Source organism: Sphaerodactylus townsendi, linkage group LG08 (genome assembly GCF_021028975.2).
Source record: "Sphaerodactylus townsendi isolate TG3544 linkage group LG08, MPM_Stown_v2.3, whole genome shotgun sequence".
NCBI classification, from domain to species: Eukaryota; Metazoa; Chordata; class Lepidosauria; order Squamata; family Sphaerodactylidae; genus Sphaerodactylus; species Sphaerodactylus townsendi.
The window spans coordinates 52,335,193-52,355,393 of NC_059432.1; the positions used below are offsets into that span (position 1 = coordinate 52,335,193).

The following is a 20,201-nucleotide window of genomic DNA, read 5'->3' on the forward strand; positions in this document are numbered from 1 at the left end:
TGCTATTAGGTATTCAAGCACTATTAGGTATTCAAGCAAATAAGGAGCTGCTGTTGTTCCTTATAAGCAACTAACAACATTTTAGACCATGTATGCAAAATATATATGATATCTGAAAGGTTTCTATAGATGCAATGAAATATCAAGCAGTGCTGTCTGTGGAAAAAGCTGGGGTTGATGGAGGCTTGGCATCTCTCGAAAAGTGTTATCACTGATTATCTCTCTTAACACACTGTGACTATTTTACTGCAACAAAGAATCTCTAAAGCAGTAATAGTTTGTAAGGAATCAAACCCACATTGCTGCAGTGGCAGAACAGAATTTGTGCTGAGCACAGTGATATCTTTCCTGCTTGAAAAAGTTCTAAGGATGCCATGAGGAAACATGATGAGTAAAAGGTATAAACAGTCCAGTGTCATAGTGGGAGGATATGCCCAGGAAAAGGACAGGACTCCTCTTTTGATATATAACATGCAACCCAGCACCTTCTTGCACCCTACTTGGAACTGTCACAAATCCCATTGGGAGAGTAATCTGTAGGTTATATAATTGTAAGAACACAGTACGAGCTGTTGTGTGTTAGATACAGATGGGCAGTAGGTTGTGATTATGGTTTACTAATATCCAAGAGGAGTTAAAGCAGCCTTATATGTCAGGAAAAAAAGTTCTCATGATTTTTCCTTTGCTCCCCAGCATATTCTTATTTATCTTCACTGCATTCTAAACTACTTTCAAAACTAGAGCTGTTTGACAAACAGCTGTAAAGCTGTTTTTGTTTCCCAAAATACTTTCACAATGCATTACAGTATAAATGTGATGACATGATGGTGGCTGCATGACAAAACTCAAACTCAGGAATATAATAGGTGAAAGCCACCATACAAGAACTTCTCCAACAAAAAGTGATGATTGTAAACTTGTTAACAGAGTCAGCTTTGTGGTTGACACAGTAGGTTTTAGTGTATGGAACACAGAAGAAATGAAGTATCAAATTTAGAAGAAAAATGTTAAGGTCATATGAACTGTAAGATAAAGCAATCATGGAGGAGGAATTGTGAACCAGAGTTGCTGAAAGAAGGGCAACAAGTTAACAAAGTAGGTATATGTTGCACAATAGGGGTGTGCACCATTTTTTGGGGTTAGGGTTAAATGATCCAGAAATTTTCCAAAAAGCTGGAAAAAAACAACCCCCTGTAAGTAAGGGGTTTTCCCACAGCTTTTTAAAAACTTTCTTGAAAATTTTCAGGTCTTTTAAACCTGATCCTGAAAAATTCCACACCACAGCTGGCATTTAGTTCTGTTCCTCCCCTGCCTTCAAACTCCAAGTGGACTTTGGAGGCGGCAGCACCAAGCGGAATGCTGGGCCCAGTGTTCAACTTTGCTGCCTTCCACCTCTGAGTCAATGTGGACTTCGGAGGCAGCATTCAGCCGCTAAGTGAGAGAATGCTGAAGTGTGTATTAGCTACATGGGAGAGAGGTAACATTGGCACTACCATTATATTGTCAGGAGAGCTCATCACGGGGTCTGTTGCATAATCTGTTTTGCGGCCCTTAAATTAGTTCAGTTGATGCACACCTTTTCCCATGATTGAAGAAAGTGAAGATGAATCTTAGCATAGTCAAATGGTGTACTGAAGTGTGACATCTACCTGTGCAAGAACTTAACAGGAAATGAGAAAGTAGAGAAGTGGGCATCCAAAACTTTCATACTAAATGAAAAGTTAAAATGGCACCTTTATCCCTCCCTCCCAAGGCATTTTTACTGGCATGCAACTGTTGTAGTTATGGAAATATTTTTTCTGTTCAAAGCATTTGCTTAATGTCACTTCATAGTAACATATGGACTGATGACAGGCAATGCTTTGATTAGTAGTCTAATCAATTAAATTACCCAGAATTTCAAAAGGTTGTAAAATGGAAATCAAAGAAGGCAAGTGATCAAATTATGCAAGCTTATGATTATAGTCACAGTATTTTTTTTTGGGGGGGGGGGGTTGAAATATTCTTCACATGTAACTTTAAAAAAATTCCTGTGAATAATTCAAATTATTTGCAATTATATGTTAAATACAATTTTTAAAGTAAAAAAAACCTACTCTGAAAGAGAATACTGATTCTTAGCACCTGAACCAACTGTCCAGGGCCTGTGGCTCCAAACTTTCCTAGCCCGCACAATGACAACCCCCCCCCCCCCCAGCAAGCCTGGGGACCAACTCGCTGGCAGGGCATGGCTCTACAGCAGAGGAGTAAGCAATGGCCACAGAAGCATCAAAGGAGGGTTGGGCCTCAGGAGGCTGGCTGATAGGAAGTTGGCCCACAGCAGGGAAAGTCCCTTCTGTAGGGAAGCAAAAGGGGAGGAAAGAGAAGAATGGGAATTTAGACCCCAAGGTCCTGGAAGAGCCAGGCTGAGGCGGCGGGCCCAAGGATGGAGCTGGAGATGGGAAGGACACTATAAAAGCCCCGGAGCCCCTGAGGGCCAGGGAGGAGAAGGCTACTAGGTGGCTGCCCTGCTGTAAAGTCAGTCAACCACTAGCACCAGCTCACTGGGTCAATACTCAGGGAAGAGCCTATCTGAGACCCCATGAAGGACCTGTGGGACTGGGGAACACCATAGACAGGACAGCTAAGAGTGCAGAGCATGACACTAACACACTGTCATGTAAATGCTAAACAGCCCAATCCTCAACCTGAGGCAGCTGGGGATGGTGTCGCTTCAGCCTCATCTTCAGAGTGCTTTCATGCAATGCAGGGAGGCAGCAAACACACACGACCCCCCCCCCCAGCTGTTTGGAAACCTTCCGTTGGGCTTAATGGAGTTATGCCACCTAAAATTCCTAAGCCTGGCTGAAGTGTTCCTGGCTTTAAAACTTGGGTGGAAGCTGACTAAAGTCAGCTCTACCCTGGGAACACCCCCTCTCCATGCTGACACCCAATCAGATGCCAGCATTACTTCATGACTGCACCCACTTCAGGGTTTCACCATCATGGAGCTATGGGTGCTGGGCCACCAGCACCTTTGCCCTCTCCACTGGCAGGGGTGTTTCATCGGTGGAGAAGGCAAATGTATCAGTACAGCCTGGTGCCACTCCCACAGCCTATTTGCCCCCCCCCCCCCGTGATCCAAAGAAAGTATATTTTACCAGTATTTGAAATTTCTTCAGTACTTCAATAGCTATTCATTATTTAGAATTATTAAATTCTTAATATAAAAATGGGAATGCCAAATGGTTTTTTTAAAAAATTGTGATAAACTCAATACTTTAACTGGGAACAATTATTTTAGGATTACTACCAAAATTAACAAAAATAAATGTCAGATAAAAGCAGATAACTTTTTCTCCTTTCCCTGTAGAATTTGTTTTCAGCTCTGCTTTGATGAGCTGTCAAATCAGTATTCTTATTGATATGAAAATAATTGGTAGCATAAGGACTGAGTGTTACTATTGTCACTTGTCCAACATAATTTAACAAACTAATTATTAAATGGCTTGTTCAGTTTTCTGTGGATGCCGCAGATCTTTAAGATCTTGTCACTGTTTCCTGTGCATGTTATTCAGGCTGAAAAGATTATTGAACCTGGTAACCCAGTCTGTGAGAACTCAAATAATGTCATGCTGTTTAACTTCAAGCACCTTATCTATCAATATATCAAATACCATCACTGATGTAAGCATTTGAGACAGATGTGAGAAACTAAAAACAGTATATGGTTTTGAGTTTCTCAAAATTTTAAAGTGGTTTCCCTTAACATATATTCCTTGGGGTAGGGAAAGGGAATAAGTTAATAAACACTGAAGTTCTAAAAAATTTTCTCTTTCAAAAGTTCAGTTCACAAGGCTTGTTTGATATCTGCATAAAGTTGCATAAAGTTTATGCCTTGGCTTGGATGTTTCAGTTTAACGTTTGCATTCCCTGCAAGCTTCATGCACAATTGTACTGAAAACTGCTAGTTCTCACCTGTTGGATTTAAATATCCCTGGATTGATCATTGGAAGAAGTGAAGATTGGGACTGTCACAATTATAAATCAATTGTCACGATTGTAAGTCATTTGTTTACGACTCAATGGCCCCTTCTGCACATGCAAAATAATGCGTTTTCAAACCACTTTCACAACTGTTTGCAAGTGGATTTTGTTAATCTGCACAGCTTCAAAGAGCACTGAAAGCAGTTTGAAAGTGCATTATTCTGCATGTGCGGAATGAGCCAAATACTGAGTTTTTGTACACCAAGGTGTAGTATCTGTTATGGTTCTCATAGCAGAGCAGAAAAAAAGTGGGTTAAATGTAGATAACACATTGCATATGAACAAATATTGAATGACTCTGTTTTGCTTTTCATACTTCAGGTCCTGCTCTAAAATGTTCAGCAAGCAGCCGAGGGAGTTCCTGAGTCAGTTAGTTATTTCTGTTTGATGGGGCCCCTAGATTTTTCTCCATTTTATGTTGCTGCATGTTCTTCAGTTCACACAGTACATCTTTCAGCCCTCCCCGCTGGGGGCCATATTCAACTCTGATGTGGTTCTTTTTGTTTTGTGTGCTTATGGCACATTGTAAGCAGTGTAGGATGTTGTTAAGTAGATATGATGGGATTATAACTGACAGCCACAGTACAGTTCCCAGTTGCCTTGTGGGAAGCTGCTGAAGTTATGGCAACACAAACCACTTTCTATAGTCACAGCAATGTTTATCTTTAAGAGCAGAGTGTGTGGTTGTGATCCATCCTCCATTAAAATAGCACGTGTAGCTCTTAATTACTTAATATGCCTTATAATTAAATAGGTATACATCAGTTTAAATGCCTCTAAGAGTTGGTGAATCTGCAATTCAGTCACTTCACACAAGAAAATTTCTTCACAGAGATGCTACTTAGGGCTGAGTATTCATTTCATATAAAGCATTGTGCTCATTGCAGTGAACAAGTAGCAAATGTGGACATGTCCACGTTGTCATATGTTCACTTGGATTTAAGCTTACAGTTAGGGTAAGAGTGAAGAGATGTGCAGCCAATCTTATTATTTATTTACATATGTATTTATTTAAAACAGAGGCTTGAATCAATCTTGAATCTACAACTGCTTGGGGGGGTGTTTAATGAACTGGAATCAATATTTAATGAACTGGCACTTAAAAGCTGGATCCTGCTTTGAACCTGAATTGCAACTGAACCTGTATACTTAAGAGACCACATCTCCCAATATCGCCCCGTTAGGACCCTCCGGTCTTCGGAGTGCCTATTAGTGGTCCCTGGCCCAAAACACGTCCGGCTGGCCTCCACTAGGGCCAGGGCCTTTACAGTCCTGGCCCCCCTTTGGTGGAACAGGCTCCGTAGAGAGACCAGGGCCCTGTGGGACTTAGTGAGCTTCCGCAGGGCCTGCAAAATGGACCTGTTCCACCAGGCATTTGGCCAGCTGGGCTGAGTGTGGTTACATCGTCCTGGCCTCCGGTGGGCTTGGGGTGGGGGTGGGGATTTTATCGCCATCCAAACTGTTGTGGATCTTACTCTGGTTTTAGATTATTTTTGTCTGATTTTATTAATAATGATTCTAGGAAATGGACTATTGTGTTATGTTGTAAGCCACCCTAAGCCCTTCTGGGGAGGGCGGCCAATAAGTTGAAAATATAAACAAACAAACAAATAAAATATAAACAGTGGTAACCAGTTCAAAATAAGTGGATCAGCAGTGAAGCATACAGAAACAAGAGGGTCACACCAATGCAGAGTCACAGAAGAGAAGAACAAATGTTACACTAAGAAACTGTTTATTGAAAAAAGGCAAACTCCATGCTGATGATTATTAAAGAACTAAAGACAGAATGACCAGTGCTGTTGATGTTGCCTAATGTGTAATACTATGGTTTTTTTTCCACACGGAACAATTAAAACATTTTGTAAACATTTTGCAAAGAACTGTTTTGGGGTTTTTTTGGTTTTCATACAGTGAAAAAATAAAGCATTTCAGGCAAAAATGGTTCTTTCCTTTTAAAAAAAAACAAACAAGCCTTCATATTTCCGAAGCTACTAAGACTCAAATCTGTACCGCCTTGTGGATTCTCATATAGTGTCTATGTAGCTTCAAGAATACCTAGCAGAATTTTTTTTAAAAAAAATGGAAAAATGACATGTTCATGTACTTTGCAGCCTGCAGGCAATACTGAGTTTATAAGTGCACAGCAAAGACATAAATGGCAGACAGCCATGATGCTAGATTAGAAAACATCTGTAGAATAATCCAGCAAATGGTGGACAGCATGGAGAAGGTGCAGAAAATGGTAGGCAGTAAGTGGCGGAGAAACAAAAGTGACAGCTTAAGAAATCAGGTGGGAGAAATACCCATATATACTCGCATATAAGTCAACCCTCATATAAGTCGAGGCACCCAATTCTACCACTGGGAAAACTTATTGACTCGTGTATAAGTTGAGGGTGGGAAATGCAGCAGCTTTTGGTAAATTTCAAAAATAAATACCAATAAAATTACATTAATTGAGGCATCAGTAGGTTAAATGGTTTTGAATATTTATTTCAAAGAAAAACAGTAAACTAGCTCTGTAAGTGGAAAAGAGGTATCAACAGTAACTTTAAAAGTACAAAAACCTTAGCTCAATCAGCAACCAAGCTAAAACCCAAGAGTTAAAATCCTTCAAAACTGGATTCCTCCTCCTCATCTGTATGTCCAAATGTAACCCAACTCAGATTTTAAGAGGGATATTATTAGACATGTTAAAGGAGTTCAAGTCTTTGACAGTGTGATCCCACCTTGTGACCCTTAACATTCACCAGACTTACAACAAAAGAAACTATAAATCTGTTTTCTGTTTCATAAACAGTAGTGTGCAGTATAACAATGAAATATGGCAAACCAATACAGAAACAATAATAGTTCTGGCCTGCTATGCAAAACAGACCAGCAGGGTCTCAGTCCTGTGGTTCTCTCTAGCCGTATCCAAAACCAAAATACAAACTAATAATCAATCAATATAAACACAATATCCCCTTCTCAACAATTAATACAAACATTCTCATACCTGAAATATGTAAATACAGTTCATAACAACTGAACTCTGTGAAGTTGAGGCCTGTTAGCAGTTATGAAGCCTATTCTTCCTTAGAGGAAATGGAGCTTTCTTCCTTATATGGAAAATCTGAGCTCTTTTGCTCCCCCTAATGGACCCTGGGTTACACAAACAGATCTTAAGCCATAGAGAACAATGGAATAGAATTACCGTATTTCCCAGAGTATGACCCGCATATAAGTCGAGGGAGGCTTTTTCAGCCTAAAAAAAGGGCTGAAAAACTCAACTTATACGTGAGTATATACAGTAAAACATTTCCTGATCTCCACACAGCAAGCAGGAAATGTTTTGAAACCATTTCAGGAAAAAAGATTGCTAGTTTAATGTTTCTAAATAAAACCATTTTGGAGTTAAATAAAACATTTTAAAAACTTTTTCAAGAAAAAACTGTTCAGAACTTGTTCCTAAAATGCTTCTATAAAACGTTTAATTTCTGTTGTGTGGAAAGGGCCTAAGTATCCTTTTAGTCACCATATCCCACCATATATCAAAACAATATAGAGCTGGAGAATGTGCTGAGGTAAGCAATTGACACGATTTAGGGGTTGAAACATATGCAAGGAAGTCTAAAGAGCACTGAGACTTTTCAGTTTAGAAAAAAAGACAGCTAATGGATAGAAGCTTATAAAATTATTCATGTGGTCGAGAAAGTGAACAGGACCCGCTTTCATAATATTAGAACTGAGAGACACCCAGTGTAGTTAATGGATCCCATATTCAAGATGGAGGAGAAGAAGTTCTTCACTCATTGAGTTACTAAATTGAATCCATATGTAACAATTTATAGGATAAGAAACTTTCTTTGAATTTTGTATTGGAAAGTACCTAGAAAGCATGTGTCCTGTTACTTCATTATTTATGCATCAAAGTGCCAACAAGATCTTAGAAGAAAATGCTGAGGCAGGGTTTTATTTCCTACTTTAATCTGTGCTGTGAGTGATTTGTATGTAACAAAGAGAATAAAAGGGCCCCTTCCTCACATGCAAAAAAATGCGTTTTCAAACCACTTTCACAACTGTTTGCAAGTGGATTTTGCTATTCCGCACAGCTTCAAAGAGCACTGAAAGCAGTTTGAAAGTGCATTATTCTGCATGTGCGGAATGAGCCAAAGTTTCAGTTGTAATGTGGATATCAACACTGGTAGATGCCTTCATTCTGAAGAGCCAGCGTATTTCTAAACGTTGCACTGATTTGAGTGCAACAGATGTACTTTGTTATGTGTGCTTGCAGCCACAAATTTAAATGTCTCAAAACTTCTGATTTATTTTAGTTTTGAAATTTTGAAATTTATGTTCGGGAGAACACAAGAATGAGTGAATGGATGTAGTGCCACTTAGCTCTGAAAGCTCTCTTAAACATCAAAGAGCAATTATTTGCACTGCATTAAACCTGAAATATTTTCAAAATTTCACCAAAGTTTCACAGGCAGATAGTGTCAGTAGGAAAAAAGTTTCATTATACATACAAAACTTTCCTCATGATTGTCTGGATCATGCTGAAGGATTATAAATTTTTGTAATTCCCAGAGTGTCATTGGGAGATAATGTAATCCATTTTTACTGGATACTTTATATTTTAAGGTGAATCCTTTGTGTTTGGGATAAACAAGAATCAGTCCACTACCTGTAGTCTTCAAAAATGTAAAAAGATGATAATGTGTTTCTTATTTTGTAGCTGATACCAGCACACCATTTACCAAAAATTCTGTGCAACATAATTAGATCAGGAGGGCCTGAAGCAGCCATGTGTTTTGATGAAATAAGGATAGGTAGCTCTGTAGTGCTGACTAATGGCTAAGGGTTTATTGGTGCGATTTGTATATGTAAATAAGCTTCTGTTTTATTTTTATTTACTGTTTCTCTGTAATCCTGTTTACAATCAGCATTTCATTCACATCACACAAAATTATTCACTGATCCAAAATACACAGTTGTTCATGTTAATCACAATATAGAACTAAATTCTCGCTAATTAAAAGCTATTTCAATCCTCAAATAACTCCCCAAATGGACTGTCATATTTTTGACTCTCTGAAAGTTATTTCTGGTGAGTCACAGACACCCATGTGTTGGAAAAGGAAATTCACTCCATCAAGCTGGAGTCTCATAGGGACTGGAAGAAGAAAGAACAATTTGGACATTCCACCCCACCTTTCAAAAAAAATTTCCTTATACAGTGGAACCTCGGTTTTCGTTGGTAATCCGCCCGAAAAGAATAGATGAAAACCGAAACCGATGGAAACCGAGGCAAACTTTTCCATGAGAATCAATGTAAAACCAATTAATCCGTTCTAGGCACTCCAAAAAACATACCAAAACCACATTTTTTTGGTGAATAAACATAGTGTTTAATGCTGATAACAGTAAAACAATAACACCAGGACTAGCTTCAGAGCCAGGGGACCAATGTCGCACCAGAAAGATGTCCAAAGATGTCTGTTTCTGACACCTCTTTAAGATTTGTCTGAAATGGGGCAAGACATTGTCATTAAACAAGTTGCAGACACAGCCTGCAACAGCTTTGTCCGGGTGATTTTTCTCCACAAACCCCTGCACTTCACTGCAAATCGATGGAAACCGAGGCAAATCGCTGAAAACCGAGACAAATTTTTCACTGAAAAAAACGATGAAAACCGAAACCTATGAAAACCGAAGGCAATGAAAACTGAGGTTCCACTGTGTAGTGGAGGAGTCACAGACTCAAACAGGTTAATTTCTTCTCCCTCTCCTTCTCTTTTCCCTTTAATTGACACTCAGCTGCTCTTGGTTGATATACAATAATATATTTCTGCATATTTTGGAAGTCTTTTGTGTATGTAAAAATCCCTATTTTTCCTGTGAGTGGCTTCCTCTTGCTGTTTTCATTATACTGCTGCCAGTTACTTTACTGTTAAATATAGCAAACTGGAGGCCTGATAAGGATCCCAGGAGGTGTCAACAGTTTGGAAATCTCTCCCTCCAAGATTCTATAAACTGTCAAAGGCTTCAGTAGGCTAATTTCCCATTATCCTCTTTAACTGACACTCCGTTGCTCTCAACATTCTGTTTCTTCAGAACCATTTTCAGTGATCCTCAGAATTTGCTTTCAAGTTTATTTTTCTTCTGGTTAATCTACAGGCATATATTTCTCCATACCTGAGGTGACCCCTGACACCCTATCTTATCTGTGGGTGTCCTAATTGTGTCTTATGTCATCTCCGTTAGGGCTGACCAGTTTACAAATGGATATAGTACAATTATGTGACCCACAAGTAAAAATAGAGGAGAGAAAAACCCACTTTTCCCAGTTTATTCCACTAACTTTACGGTTTTGCTTGTGCAGAAGGGCTGAGGGATTTCCTGACATTGCTGTGGAAATGTACTGGGGAGGGAATGGCAGTTGGATTTATGCATAAGATAAGTATGCTACACTTTAGGTCCTCAAATTATGGGGGGCTCTTATAAACGGCACTTAATAAATTGCTTTGGGGGAGTGTTATGGGGCTTCATGCTTGACATAGTTTAGGGCTATAAGATGTCTTAAGATGTTTTAAGATCCTATTCTTGGGTGGGGGAGGGGGAAATCCTGTTTCTTGGGCTGTGACCACCTCACTGTTCGGTGCTGTGATGGAAATTTCTCACCATTTTTCTTTGGGCTAGAGAAACAATAAGTCTGCCTGCTGATGAAGGTTCCCCTACTTTTTGTGCATTTTATTTGGAATCTCATACTTTTCTGCAACACCAGAAGTTTCCCTGATTATGTAGAAATCTCATGGGTATAGCCCCAATGATCTGCTTTCATTACACATAAGGGAGCTGGTTGCTTCACCAGTTGAAGACAATTCACAAGCTGGCACCTCTGAGGAAGAGTAAGGGAGCCACTTTGGAAATCCCATACTACCCCTCAAAATCTCTACTTCCAGAATGTATCCAAGCTTCCAGATGTTTGAGTATGCTGGTCTCTTCTTGCTGCAATCCATCCTTGGTGGAACATTTTCAGTCCTCAGCAGGCAATGTTGAGGGTGGTGGTTAATCTGCCTACTTGCTGCATACCAGACAAGTGCTCCAAGTAGCTAGACACCACTATCTTATATGTGGGTGGCCCTGTTGTGCGGCTTTCATTTAAATACGCAGGTCAGCCAGTTTGCCATTAGACACAGCAATGGTTGCTGCTTGACCCAGTTTTTAGGAGTCTTCAAATAGCTAGTTATCATTAACCTTCAGGCACACTACAGTGGAAAGTAACTCTTAGATTGTCCAAGTCTCCAAAGAATAAAATATTTCTACCTGGGTGGGATATAGCAGACAGCAAGAGGCATTGCAAATGAGGAGGTCAGATGAGGAAAAGTGATGTGCTTTTGTTTTTCACTGAACTGCATTATTTGATACTATTTTATGAATAGTACGCATTCTATTTAGACATATGATAATCTTACAAAAGATACACTATCAGAATCTTCTGCATCTCTGGATTTTTTTTAAAGTTAGAAGCATGATCTAGTCAGAATTAAGCACATTTAAATCTCAAATCAATTACTTGAACTTAAGTGTCTTTCATTTTGATTCAACCATATCTAATGGTTGTATACCTGGGTTTTTGTTTTCAGGATAGTCTTTAGTTTTGAGAACCAAGAACTTATAATGAGAATTTGAGCAATATGTTAGCAGCCCAGATAAATCTTTGTTTTGCCCAGGCAACCCATGGTTTTTATTACTGGCACAATGGCGGAGCTACAAGGGGATGGGGGGTTCACCGGGCGCATGCCTGGGGGCACAGAAAATCACCCCAGGCCCCCCTTTCCCTTGCTCTCCCAGGGCACCCCCCCCCCACGGTGTCTCCACACCCCCTTCCCACACTTACCGTAGTTCCTTTCCTTTTTCTTGAACTTTTTCAGGCTGCAAAAGGCCTGTTCGCAGTAAAAATGGCCTGAGGAACACAGATCCCAGGAGACCTTGGGGCTCACAAGTATAGTTCCCATCAGGCCGTTTTTACTGGGAACAGGCCTTTTGCAGCCTGAAAAAGTTCAAGAAAAAGGAAAGGAACTACGGTAAGTGTGGGAAGGTAGGAAGGGGAGGCGCCGCGGGGGGCCATGGGGGCGGAAAATATAGAATGTGTACTGGGCGCAGTTTGGCCCAGCTACCTCTGGACTGGCACTGTGTTTTCTTCCTTACATATAGATTAGGTATAGTGTAGGTGGGTATGTTTAAGCTTAACTGGAGGCCTAGAAACTAGATATCTTTAATTGTTATCATACCATTGTTTCCCTTGATTTATCATGTGCACCTATATCAACTATTTCTTCACTTTAAAAAAAAGCCTGCATGCCTCTCTATCCCAGTTAAAATCTGTAAAATGAATTAGACTTGTTTCCCTCTGCCCAAATATTTAGGATATGTTAACAGGTATTTTTTAAAAAATTCTGTGTTAATAAAGCCACAATTGTGAGGACAGACAGAGATAAAGCCTTTTTATTGTTTAAGCATTCAATTTCTCTTTTCCCTTACTCCATTTTATGTGTATCCTGAGATCAATGGTTCTCTGTTCACAGGCAGGAATGGCAACCTCTGAGAATCCTGAACAGCTGATAATTGCTCTGGAGCCGGAGGCAGCATCAATCTATTGCAGGAAGCTCCGTCTTCATCAGATGATAGACCTGAGCAGCAAAGGACCTGTCAATGGTTATAACCCCAGTGACACCATCAGCACTGGCTTTACTCCAGGTATTGTCAACTTAACAGCTGGTTCTAGCTCTCCTGTCACAGTTTCTTGGCAAAATCTTTTGTAGCAAAGTATATTTTTGAAAAACTCACTGACCAGAGTTTTATATCAACTGTTACTCTGTGTCAATTGTCATGCAATAGTTACTGCATTCGTTCAATTATTAGTTTATTACAGTCATGGACCAGCAGAATAAAAATATATTAACAGTGTGGTTATAAGAATCTATATACCATCTTCCTCTGTACCTTGGTAGATTCTGGCAGCTGCTCGGAATCTGGCAACTTTATCTGAGGTTCCAGATTCAAATGATTTTTGGAGGTAGGTATAATAAATATACAAATAAGATCATTACATATAAGATCATTACTGAAGGGGCGAACAACAGCCATTTCAATAGCCATTTCTATTCCCCCAGTATTTCAAGGTCATAAATGCTCATAAAGTGGCAGACCATGGTATCTCCCTTTTAATAAAGGGAATGGAAGAACATCAAGATGAATCAGAGCAAAAGGTATCCTGTGTTTGGGAATAAATAACCCTGTACACTGTACTGTACTTTAAAAAATTAGTTCTGCTGTTTCATATGATATTGTTAGTTTATGGGGTACTTCCAAAACACATTAGTGAACATAACAATGTCTCTAAAGTGAAAAAGATACTTGAGATACAAGTTTGAGAATTTCCCCCAAAGTGAGTATTGAGAATGGAGGGGATATTCAACTTTTTTTCCCCATTTCCATGCTGATTTTGTGAACAAAAGATTATTAAAATCCGACGTTGGATACAACATCCTAAATTTGGTACATCAGCTCTACTGATAAAGCACATTATGGCCCATTACCCATGGGACGCTTACCTCAAGGCTATTCTCTGCACACTGGGCTTGCAGAGGGCTCTACTCGTGTTTCTCTGTTTACACGTGAGGAGGCAGCCCACAGCTGCTTGCATGGACCTCTGGTTTTCCAGTTCTCTTAACTCTACCCATCAATAGCCTTAAATTCACAGAGACCTCAGCCGATATTCTCTCCCCCTCACTTCCTCTACATGCACACACACAGAGACACACTCTCTTCAATCATCTTGGAGGGTAGAAGCAGAGTGGGGGAGATGGGATGTAGCCAAACAGATGCCCTGCTTGTGCGGTCCCTTGCAAAAACCCTCTCTTTGCTTTGCGTGCCTCCCCCCTCACTCCCCCGTCCCCATGGTGCTGGCTCTTCCTGCTTCTCTAAGTGCACTGATCAAGTGATCAATCTCTTTATAGGGTGCTGTGTGGTTTCCGGGCTGTATGGCCGTGTTCTAGCAGCATTCTCTCCTGACGTTTCGCCTGCATCTGTGGCTGGCATCTTCAGAGGAGATCCTCTGAAGATGCCAGCCACAGATGCAGGTGAAACGTCAGGAGAGAATGCTGCTAGAACATGGCCATACAGCCCGGAAACCACACAGCACCCCAGTGATTCCGGCCGTGAAAGCCTTCGACAATACAATCTCTTTATATTTCCAGCTTGGGATATGAATGAGAGGGATGTTTGGCATGATTTTGTAATCCTTTGCTTATGAGGTAACACATTATATATGTGGTCTTTATTTGGCAACACTTTTTAAGCAAAATGTTCAGCATTTAAAAACAGTTATCATTTTTATTTGTTGTTTTAGGAAGTACTTTTTACTAGATTGTATTTTGACTAGACTTAAGACTATGATAAGTATGCATGATAAGATAGTTCATGCAGTTTTTCTTCAAAGACATAACCAGAACAAACACAGGTACCATATATATGGGATCTTTTGCTCCATAGTGTCTCTTCTCTTCTTTATCCGTTTAGTCGTGTCCGACTCTTGGATATTTCGTAAACCAGTCCCCTCCGTGCTTCCCTATTTGCCCCAACTTCTTTCAATTGGTTGATGTTCTCTTAATGGTTTCCAACCAACAAGTCATTGACCCACCCTGCTTCCATTTACCAAAACATAGTGTAGCAATGAAATTAATGAACAAGTTCAAATACAGAGACCCTTGCAAAGATGTTTTGTGTGGGTTTGATTTTCATGGAATGTACAAGTGTCTTCCCTTTGAACATTATTCTCATCAATTTAAAATTTTCTCTGTGTCACCAAAATTATGTTTTAAATCTGATCACCAAAATTATGTTTTAATATTGATCTAAGGGCATGAAAAGTGTATACAAACATATACAAATTGATTTAAACAGATGTCTTTATTAGATTCTCTTATTCTCAGCCAGTTCTGCCCTCTGCTGGCAGAAATGTAATTCAGAAGCAGAAATGATCTCAACATAGACTGGATTTTTCTTCTGTAAAAGTAAAAGGCTCGAGCTATTAGCTCTGCATTATTTGCAGTCCATTGGTTGTAAGAATTAAGAGCATGTTTGAGTTGGTTTGAATATTTTGTAAATAATAATGCACTAACAACTGTTTGCTTCACAAAATTGTGATGTGCTGCCATGTGCCAGTGTTTTGCTTTTGCTTCCTGCAGCATACATATTCCACTTTGTCATGCTGTCTCATACCTAGTTATTTTCTCTCTGTCATTTGCTAGCTAAAGAACATATACGGCGTAACCGGCAGAGCCGCACCTTTTTAGTTGAAAATGTCATAGGAGAGATCTGGTCCGAGCTGGAGGAAGGTAATGTACTTTCCTGCATTATCTTTGCTCTTGCTGGTTTTCTATTGCCAGCAACAGTGTGTACCATTCAAAATTGCTCAGTGTTTTAAAGATACTCAGAGTAGTTGAGACCTGAAGACAAACACATGTCCTGTTTTGGGTGGGACCTTAGGAGCCTGAAATTTGAATGTTGTTCATAAAGCAATGTTCATAAAGCTAATGCGCTGCATTTCAAGAAATCTAGATCCACATACTAAGGCAGCCTGCAAATAAATATTCAACATAGCCCTTGCTCTACTTGAACAAGCTCCAGTTCCTCTCCCTTTCCACCATCTACTACCTATTGTCCCTTCCCCATACATTTGTCATTTTCTTCCCCTGAGGTACATAAAGGCAGCAGATGGCTATCCATTTAAGACTGAAAGAGGGAGCAGGTGCAGATATCAAAGTGGTCAATTTGCTCAGCTTGCATGTTGTCCTAGTTGCCTATCCCTAAGGTCTAAGCAACATAGGCTGTATCCAAGGTTATGGCAGAGATATCATCAGTGAGAATCATCAGGACAGAAAGGGGGGTCAGCAGCCATTTGACCTTGGCTAGTTGTCCAGAAACAATCAATTACATGCCTATTTTGAAGGTATGAATAAAATCATAGCATCTTCAGGAGTGAAAATCCCAGTCTACTTTATCTTGATTTAACTTATGTTAGCCTTGATTGTTTATGTGTTTTAAAAGTTGGAATGTATGCAGGTAAAATGCCCCATTCTCTTTATCACCTGATTGCATTCTCTAGACAGCTATGATTAAAGTTGGTTAACATGCTGCATTCTGAATGTCATCTCTATTGTCAATCTTTGCAAATTCTTCTTGGCAGCAAATTAGCCTAGACTCTTTATAGCATTTAAAATGTTCATGGCTATCAAGTTATACATGTTGCAGTGTTCTCTCTAAACGATATTGGATTTATAATTCTAAGATCCATTGTATTAGAATGTATATAACTTATGTATTTCTTTTTCCCCTTTATTCCTGTTTTATACTTCCTTTTCATGTCTGAATTATGTTTGAGAAAATTAATTAAAAATATATTTTTAAAAGTTATACCCATTGAAGGTATAATCTGTGAGAACTTTAACTGTATGACTTGGCACTAACACATGCTTGTTAACTCTCGTATTAACAGGAGACCGTTATATAGTGGTTGACAGTGGAGGAGGGACGGTTGATGTGACTGTCCACCAGATAAGATTACCAGAAGGACACCTGAAGGAACTCTACAAGGCAACTGGTAAAGTTGCTTTTTTCATTCTAGAATGTTTGAATTGCATGCACTTGCACTGCTGTTAAAGAAACTGGTGATGTTGCTTACAGGAGCATATGCACTGTGACAAGGAATCTCAGTTTTTGAACTTTGTTAACTGGAATGCTGGGGGTGCCCATGAACATTCTTACCTTTCAACTCCCAGAGCAAATGGCCTTTTGTCTGCACAAGTTTGGGAATACCTCAGGAAGGGTTTTGGAACTACAGAAAGTGAGGGGGAAAGTATTTGAATGTTAACCTTTATTAAACATATAAAAATAACAACAGGAAAAAACAGGTACATTAAAAGAGTTTGGGAATTGCTGAGCAATAAGTAACTAGATGGCCTATAGAATCACACAAACTGCGACAGACCCCCACACCTTCCAATAGTGGAAGGCAGGGGAACTTCTCACTGACTATGCTTGTCAGATTTTCCCACCTTTTTCACCAAGGGACTGAGCTGATTCTATTAGCATTTGGTGACAAGAAGCACTTTCTCTCAGTCCAGAAATTTCCCTCAGCCCAGAATTATCCCAGAAAGTGAAGGAATCCCATGTTATAAAAACCTTTCTGGGCAAACCCCTTTTTTATATGGCACACCAAAATAATAATACTGAGGCAGAGATAAGCAGAATAAAAGGAGAGGAACAGTCACAGTTTCTGTATGACTAGTGCTGTACAGGACCACTGTCTCCCTATGCTCTGCCTCGACAACTCTGCTCATGTCAGCTGGGGCTTCTGCGGATGCCAACCTGCAAATGAGCAAAATCAATTTCATTTATTTTATTCAATATAATATCCCACCCTCCCCAACCTAAGCTCGGCTTAGAGCGGTTAACACGCATAATTGCAATCACAATGATAAAAGCACTAAATTGAATAATTTAACAATTAAAACATTCTTACAAATAATTTTTCCCCAGATCGCGAATTAAAATATAGCTCACCCATATAACAAATCTGACTGTCATCCCAGTTTGAAATATCCTATTTAGGCAGGTGAGAAGGAGGTACAATCTCAGAAGCCAGTGTGGTACAATATAGTACAAATCAGTTGTAGGTACGGCAAAACATCTCGGCCTTACAGTCTCTGTGGAATTGGTTGATATCCTGCAGGGTTTTAATGTCCCCTTGATAGAGAATTCCACAAATAGGAACCAGGACTGAAAAGTCTCTGGCTCTAATGGAGGCCAGCTGAATTTCCTTGGGGCCAGGGATCCCTGAGAGATTGCTATTGGAGAACTGAAGTGTCATATGGGTGTCACCTTGGGTGATATGGGAAGATGCGGTCCCAAAAATACGATGGTCTCAGACAACTCAAGGCCTTAAAGGTTAGCATCAGAACCTTGAAGATGATTCAGAATTCAACTGGTAACCAGTGCAACTGGTAGAGTATAGGTCTTATATGCTCCCTCACTGGAGTCCCAGTGAGATTCTTGCCACAGCATTCTGGACCAGTTGCAGTTTCCGGAGCAATCTCAAGGGAAGGCCAGCATAGAGCAAGTTACACTAGTTCAGTCTGGAGGTGAACCTTACATGGATCACTGTGGCAAGGTCCAAACTGGGCAGATACGGGGTCAACTGTCTGGTCTGGCAAAGATGGAAAAAGGCCCATTTAGCTGTACGTGTGACCTGGGCATCCATGGACAGGGAGGACTCCAGGATTACTCCAGGATCAACTGCTCATACTCATGCTGTCTATTTATTGTGGCTAGTTATTGTGAAATGGCCTGCCTGAGGAAGTCAGGAAAGCTCCCACTCTCCCGACCTTCTGTAAACCCTGCACACCTGAACTATTCAAGAGGACTATTCAATAAAGCTCCACAGTACAGAATGGTTTCACAAACTTACTTGGATAAATTATTGTGACTTGTGGTCTTTACTACTATGTATGACATATTGTAAGCAGGGTCCTATTACATAATTTATGTACCACTTAATGTGTCATGTTCATACTAATGCGATGCTTCTGTTTCTTTCTGGTGGTTCCAGACTTCTAATCTCCTAGTGTATTGATTACTGAATGTCTCAATTTGTTAATTTGAATCCCCATGAGAAACACAGACAATAAATAATATGAACAGAATGAACTAGAAGATGGGAGATTAGGTGGGGGGTAGATAAGCACAGCAGAAAATTTCATACATTTCCACTGCAGTTGAAGTATGGAGGGGTCCAGGGGGAAACAAGGTTTCTGTCCAGTGATCTTAGCAGTGGAGGAGCCATCTGAGGAGTGAATCGTTATGCTTTGCACTAAGCTGCTCACCACTAAGCCTTGTCCTGTAGTGACTGAGATGGGGAAAAAAGGAAAAAAAACATGTTTGAACTGTCCAAGGAAGCAAAAGGTAGAGGTTACTCATCTCGACTTCTGACTTTGACAATTTGAGAAAGTAGGCAGGGTAAATAATTTTGCCTCAGCCGCATGGGGTGGGATCTCCCACGTGTGAAGCAAATGAAGGGATGCATTAGGTGAACAGGTGCCTCTTCAGGACAAAGTCAGGGTGGCTTTGCTTTGCAATGGACATTGCTTAAAATGAACTATGATGCTTATAATCATTTGGGACTTTTTGTCCATTGCAGAAGCACTCTACTTTCTCTTCTGCCGCACTGCAACTGACTGCACTTTAATCTTTCTGTGGCAACAGTATAGATAAAAGGTAATGGAGAAAGAGTAGAAGATGGTGGGTACCAGGAGTGGCAATAGGGAAGGTGGGGTAATTGGATCTCTTGAGTGGCAAACCTGATTAACGTCCATTACCAAAAGCCAGGAGATGGGTGATGGCCCCGACTTCACTTGTGATTAGCTTTCCAGAGAAGATTTCATTGTAAGTTTACTGGATGGCCCTAGGAGGTTGATTACTGTCCTGCAACACTGGGTTGTAAATTATGGTCAGAAATTTGATGGGTCCCAGAAGCCAAAGAATAGAGTCATTGTCAGGTATGTCTAAGTTTCCACAGGAGCATGTGAGTCAATTTTTGTGATTGCCTTTAGCTCAGTCTTAATTTTTCAGCTTTAATATCAAACATAAAGTCTCCTGCAATCTCAGAAACTGTAAGACCTCAGAAGTCATTGGGGGGGGGGGGGGGCAGGGAGAAGCCTCAAGAGCATTTCTCCCAACTTAGGGTGGCTTTCAGGGGAACAGTGTATAAGGAAAAAAACCCACAAATTATTTTTCTTTTTTAACCCATTTCTGATAGTGAACTTTTGGAAAAGTCTGTAAGATACTTGAAGTCATCTTGCAATGTACACAACCGACAACTTTACCTACCCCAGACTGAGGGGTGACACATCACAGAGGTGTATGAGATTTTGCATGATGTGAACTGGAAAAGAGGGATAGAGTGAAACATTTCTCCCTCTTCTATAATACTAGAACTTGGACTCACAATGTGAAACTGATTGGCCATGGATTCAAGACAAAAGGGCACCTGTTAAGTCTCGCAACCTTAAGTCAATAAATGGACTCTGAAGTATTGATCAGTAGCATTTATTGAATAGGTATCG

At 40.1% G+C, this 20,201-nt stretch overlaps 1 protein-coding gene across 1 annotated transcript in view; it reads left to right on the forward strand.

Annotated features, from left to right (window-relative positions):
* The window catches only part of HSPA12A (heat shock protein family A (Hsp70) member 12A), a 76,497-nt gene that overhangs the window by 45,196 nt on the left and 11,100 nt on the right, over window positions 1–20,201 (forward strand). The window contains exons 7-9 of the mRNA XM_048505551.1: window positions 12,603–12,774; window positions 15,330–15,416; window positions 16,577–16,681. Of these exons, the coding sequence (XP_048361508.1) occupies window positions 12,603–12,774; window positions 15,330–15,416; window positions 16,577–16,681 (364 nt within the window). The remainder of the gene's footprint in view (window positions 1–12,602; window positions 12,775–15,329; window positions 15,417–16,576; window positions 16,682–20,201) is intronic.